Raw genomic sequence first — 6,111 nt, forward strand, 5'->3', positions numbered from 1 at the left:
TCCTAGCACATGCTTTGATATTGATTGGGCCTCTTTAAAATTCAATCCAATACAACCTAAGATCAAACAAAGTCTTTATCCTAATCCTACAATTGGATACAATGGACATATTTTAGGATGTGTGCAACAAAGTCTTGAAAGTTATGATAAATCACACTTTTTGAATGAAGAGCTAGGTTTCCAATCTCTTCCTTTGTCAACTTCCCCTCCACCATTGTCTAGTGAATCCATGTCTTCTTATTCCAATATGAAATTACGACAAGATTTTTTTTTGTCCAAGCGGTGTGAGTTGGTTCTAAGGATGGTTGATACTCTATCAAGTTGGGTTTTGATATTTTCCCTCCTCCCCCACCATCCTCTGATTGGTCATAAATTTGGAGGTAAAAAAAAACCCCTAAGGTTTACTTTTTATGGTTGATTTCTTGTCATAAAGGATCTTGACTATTGGTAGCCTTCAAAAGAGGGGCTTTTAGATGGTGAATAGATTTGTTCTTTGTGAGATGGTTGAGGAAAGAATCAACCATCATTTTTTGCATTGTCCCTTCTCTCTGTTGGTCAAACAAAAGATTAATAGCTTATTTTTTGTTTATTAGGTGTGGCACTTAGACCCTAAGTTAGTCTCTTCTAGCTAGACTCCCCTATCCTCACATTGTCTGATTTGAGAGCTCTAATCGCAAGCCTTCCTCTATATGAGCTAAATTTTATGGATAGAACTCAATGACAAAAAATTTAGAGACTATAAGACTCATTGGAAAAAATCTATCATTTTCTTTGATTAACTAGGTCAAGGAGAATATGAAAATATTTGGTAATTCCAAATGCTTTGGAATCGAATATCATCAAGAATTAGGATTTGATAGACATCCTTTCAAATTTAATCTTCCCACCTATTGGGTTTAAAAATGCTATAAAATGAGCCCCCTGAAATTAATTGGTTGAAACTTAATTTTGATGGCTCTTCTAAAAGTGATGCAGGTCTAGCTGATGGGGGTGGTATCATTAGAGATTCACAGAGAAAGGGCATGGTGTCATACATGGTAAATTTGGTTGTTCAAACATCAAACATTGTACTATAATTATTCATTGGAAAGGATTGGCTTTGTTCAATCTTATGATAACTATGCTTTTAGCAATATCACCCTTTGTTGTCTCTTACCCAAATATGGTTTTACTATCTATCTAAGTCATTTTCTTGGTTATACTATACATGCCATGAATGGGGACCTCATCTAGACAGAACTTGATAGTTGCAAAAAATTTATAGGGAATGGGTTTCTCTTGAATAATGTGGTGGAAGGTAATTTGGTGACCTATGTGGATGGTATGAATGGATTTAACCTTACTCTATCTGAACAATTTATCAAAAAAGAGGGACTTCCCTGTCTGTGCAAAGAAAGTTAATGAGCTTTGTGATAATTACAACAAGAAGTGAGCTATCATCTGTTGCCTTTTGGGTCAGCTTAACATGGTAAGGAAGATAATAAATAGACTAGAACCCCTTGTTGAAGCTAATTTCAGAACTTTTGGATAGGTTGTGGAGGACAAAGACTCGAGAGTTTGGGAAGTGGCTAATAACTTGGTTGAGAAGATAAACAAAACAGAATGTATTGAGGAAGAACTAAAGGGACTATATGAGAAAATTTGCCAAAAGGATGGCAAGGAGGAAACAATGAGGGATATGAAGGAGATTTAGACTAGCAAGGCATCTCTCAAGAGAAAAATGGAGGATGTGATTGTGTGGATTAATTAGATGTTTAAAACAAACTCGGCTACCTTTCAGGTTATCCAAGAGGAATTTGAGAAGAAGGACTAGAAGAATAGACATGTGGTCTCTTCCATGGCCACATGGTTAGAGGTGTCAATTTTGAGAGTGGATGTCACTCTAGAATCACCTATTTATTTCGTCTGGCAAGGGTTCTAATAAATGACTCTGATTCTCCAGTAAGGTGAAGGCTCTGAGTCAAGACAGGAAGTTTGAGAAGGCGCCCACCAAGTAAGCCATTGGTTCGTGCCTTCGGTGGGAGTGGGTCTATGTGTTATGTTCTTCTTTTTTTTAGTCTCATTGGTCTTTGTTTTTTGTTGTATCTGTTTAAGAGCATTTGATTTTGTTCCTTTTTGGCAGTAGGCTCTAGAGTGTTGGTTTCTAATTCCTTGTGAGTCCCATGGGTTTTCTCAATCTTTCATCTTTATAGTGGTTATGTAATGGCTCGAGCCTCTCTCATTTTTGGCCAATCAAAATATTATCAACATAAAACTATTTATTTAAAACTATTTTATTACTATATAGACAAATATATTATTATTTTTATTTTAAAAGATTTAATTTTTTGAACTATTATTTTTCTAATACACTAGTTTTATTTTTTTGCATAACTTTTAATTTAAAATCTATTATTCATGTTTATTGAGATGCTTGTCCCTTTCATCATTGAATTATACTTTTGAAAACAAATAAAAATTATTAAATTTATAAAAAATATATATATATTTTAACATTAATTTGAATAACTTATTTTTAATTTAAAATAAAATATTGTATTATAGATCTTTTAAAAATCAATACATAGATTCTGACATTTCTATAACACTTTTTTAAAATATGTTTTATAAACATGATAATATTTTTCTTGAAAAGAATAAAATATTACATTATAGATCTTTTTAAAATCAGCACATGAATAAAAACATTTCTACAACACATTTTAAAAAAAAAATTGTAAACATAATAATATTTCCTTATATTTAATATAATATAAACTCTAAACAAAGGAAATCAAATAAAAAAGATAGTTGACTTCTTCCTAACAATTATCTTTTTTTAATACCTTCTATCAATTGTACAGATTTCTAAATACTAGCAACCTGGAAAACCCAAACATGCACGGAATTAAAAAACAAGATGATTGAAGAAACAACAACCGACATATCATTAATAATTTTGAAGGAACAACAACCGACAGTGTCATTCAATTTCAACAATAGACGAAATTTCAATGACAGAGTCTCCTCTTTTAACAAAATGCTTGACAGTGTCATCTAATTCGATAGAAATTGTTAGACCAGTTCAAATATTTATGTTAACTACCAGTATTGACGGAGTCAATTCATGGAAGAAAACTTTTAAAAGTGTAGTAATATTGGAAAAAATCTGAAGCACAGTAAACTCATACTTAATCCAGCATTCCCATTTCTTGTTATGCTATATTGGATAAAGTCTACACGCAAGCAAGTGGAAATAGAATAAGTCTAACGTTAAATGCTATCATCATATATTGCAAATGTTCAGAATACCAAAGCTTGGTCACATTGCATAGTCCGTGTTGACTCGGTCAAACGAATCAGTTGATTATGGTGTTAAATACCACATCCTTCCCTCCTCCTATAGTGCATACCCAAAAGCGATTTTGTTAACTTTTTCTCCTCTCATCTATCAGAATTCGGACTGCTGTTTAGCTACTCTGAACAGAAATGGAGGCTAGTCTGCTGGTGATTCCTTTGTTCGTATTATTTTTATCTACTACAGCTAATGGGCATGGGTTGAAGGTGGGTTATTATCACCAAACATGCCCTGAGGCGGAGGAGATAATCAGTGAAACTGTTGCCAAAGCTGTTAAAGCGAATCCTGGTGTGGCAGCTTCTTTCATAAGGATGCATTTCCATGATTGCTTTGTAAGAGTAAGTATTCTGAAATATTTTCATCTCGAATTTCATCCATTATTCTACAATATGTTAGAATACATATTAAACACAGTGATGGATGATTAATTGCAGGGTTGTGATGGATCAATTCTCCTTGATTCCACAGAAGACAACACAGCGGAAAAGGACTCCCCTGTCAACAACCCAAGCCTGACGGGCTACGACATAATTGATGAAGCCAAGTCCAAACTGGAAGCCAAATGTGCCGGCATCGTTTCTTGTGCCGACGTAGTTGCATTTGCTGCAAGAGATAGTGCTTACCAAGTATGTATTCTTGACAATAATAATAATGAACTTACGATTATGTAGCAGTAATAATAGCTTGACTTATATTACAACGATTGCAAATTCAGGCTGGTGGATTATTTTGGGCGGTTCAAGGCGGGCGAAGAGACGGAAGGATATCTCGCGAATCAGAGGTCACAGATAATATTCCCTTTCCCTCATTTGATGTAAAAAGGTTAACACAATCTTTTGCTTCGAAGCAATTGTCACAGGAGGACATGGTCACTCTCTCAGGTAGGCCTGCTTATTTCATAATAATACTCAATAAAACGATTAAACTGGCTGTAGATTATATCTTATATAAATAATCTGATTGCTCTTGTAGGTGCCCATTCAATTGGGGTTTCTCACTGTGCTTCATTCACCGGAGATCGTCTGTACAACTTCAGCGGCAGAGGCGGTCAAGACCCTTCCATGGAGTCTAACTATGCTCTTCAGCTCAAGGCCAAATGCCCCCCTTCGGCTTCAAACGACACCGTTGTTCCACTGGATCCTCTCACACCCACTAAATTGGACGCGAAATACTACACTGATTTGCGACACAAGCGTGGATTGCTCAAGTCCGATCAGACTTTGATGTCAAATTATGCCACTTCCAGACAGGTGAAGATAAATGCAAAGTACCCCACAATTTGGAGGAAAAACTTTGGAAGGGCAATGGTAAAGATGGGTGCAATTGACGTGTTGACAGGATCGCAGGGAGAGATTAGGAAACAGTGCCGTGTCCCCAACTAGCCAATTTTTCCACAGCCCATAAATTAGTTGAAGTGTCATTGCTCTATTGTTGTGTACCATTCTTTAATCAAAATTCTTTCATACAAAGGAGAAAATGACAATTATTTGGTCAGATGTCTCCTTGCAATTCTTTTCCCTGTTTCGATGATTCGAGAAATTAAATGATATTTTTGCCCATAGAATTGAATATATTTTTTTGTGTGTGGATATACTAGCACCGGTTCTGTAATAACATGTTAAAATGAAAACATTCACATTGAGTTCCGTTCTCAACCACACTGCATATAGCCTCTACAAACATATTAGAGGTTCCGCCATTCATGTGATGAAAACATCTTAGAGGGCTAACAGTTCAAAATGCTAATAAGGTATTAGTATGGTCAATATAACTGTAGATAAAAACATGATCATTTATTAAACATAATCTAAAATCATGGAGTATAATTAATTGTGATTAAAAATAAAATAGAATTATAGAATTATAATTTATATTAAAAATTGATATAAGTGAATTTTGATTTTTTAAATGTTGAGATCTAAAGGTATAAAGTGTAATGTTGAATTAGATCGAGTATCAAAGATTTGAGATGATTCTTAACAATGCGGATGTCTAGAATGCACCACACTAGCATAACTTAGTTTTTGTAGTGTGCTTCTAATCTAATAATAAGAAAATGGTATCTTGAAGTAGATGTCCATAAGAATTTTAGAAACCTAATGAATCATACAATAGTAGAATAACTTTTATAAAGAATCCTTTCTATTTTTTAAAGAAAATATATATTTTTCTAGTTATTTTATTCATACTATTAAGTATTTGTATTAAATGTTATCGAATCCTAATTTTATTCTTTTTTGAATAAGGGGTAAAAATTTATTAATCAATAAATATCATCAGTACAATAAAGCATATGCCACCAACCTACAAAGGAACCCACTTCCAATCGTTGATTTAACTCCAAAAAAGCACCAAACAAAACAGCTAACAATTACTAATTATCTTCAATAATTAATCTCTCGAGCCTTTGGAAGCATTCCAAAGGGAGGTGCTCTCACCCAACAACACACCATTCTCCCATGTATTCTGAGGCCCATTTAGCCAAGCAATCTACAACACTATTCCATTACCAGGGAATATGAAGAAAAGAAACAAAATCTAAATATCTTCTCAACCATATGATTTGTTTAGCCACATAGGCTAGCTTCCAATTCACCTCATCAAAATCTTTCTTATTTAGCATATTAACCAAAATTTAACAATTTGTCTCAACAATAACATTTATCCAACCCAACTCACAACACCTTTCCAAGGCAATAAGGGATACCAAATCTTTCATAAGATCGTTAATTTGGTGTCCTTTATAAATTGCGAAGAATAAAAGAATCGTCCCT

The 6,111-nt window shown here is 34.0% G+C and overlaps 1 protein-coding gene across 1 annotated transcript; it reads left to right on the forward strand.

Moving 5' to 3' along the window:
* Positions 1 to 3,452: 3,452 nt before the first annotated feature.
* LOC131874748 (peroxidase 5-like) lies at positions 3,453 to 4,751 on the forward strand. Its single transcript, XM_059218657.1, has 4 exons — positions 3,453 to 3,675; positions 3,772 to 3,963; positions 4,053 to 4,218; positions 4,310 to 4,751. The coding sequence occupies exons 1-4, from the start codon at positions 3,469 to 3,471 to the stop codon at positions 4,717 to 4,719; spliced, it is 975 nt and encodes a 324-aa protein (XP_059074640.1). The 5' UTR covers positions 3,453 to 3,468; the 3' UTR covers positions 4,720 to 4,751.
* The last annotated feature ends 1,360 nt before the right edge of the window (positions 4,752 to 6,111 follow it).

This window comes from Cryptomeria japonica, chromosome 4 (assembly GCF_030272615.1).
Source record: "Cryptomeria japonica chromosome 4, Sugi_1.0, whole genome shotgun sequence".
Lineage (NCBI taxonomy): Eukaryota > Viridiplantae > Streptophyta > Pinopsida > Cupressales > Cupressaceae > Cryptomeria > Cryptomeria japonica.

Bases quoted from the DNA above. Each gene is read 5' to 3' on its own strand.
- LOC131874748 (XM_059218657.1), top strand. From the start codon at position 3,469: ATGGAGGCTAGTCTGCTGGTGATTCCTTTGTTCGTATTATTTTTATCT. The intron at 3,676-3,771 runs GTAAGTATTCTG...GATTAATTGCAG, and splicing joins TCCATGATTGCTTTGTAAGA to GGTTGTGATGGATCAATTCT. The intron at 3,964-4,052 runs GTATGTATTCTT...TTGCAAATTCAG, and splicing joins CAAGAGATAGTGCTTACCAA to GCTGGTGGATTATTTTGGGC.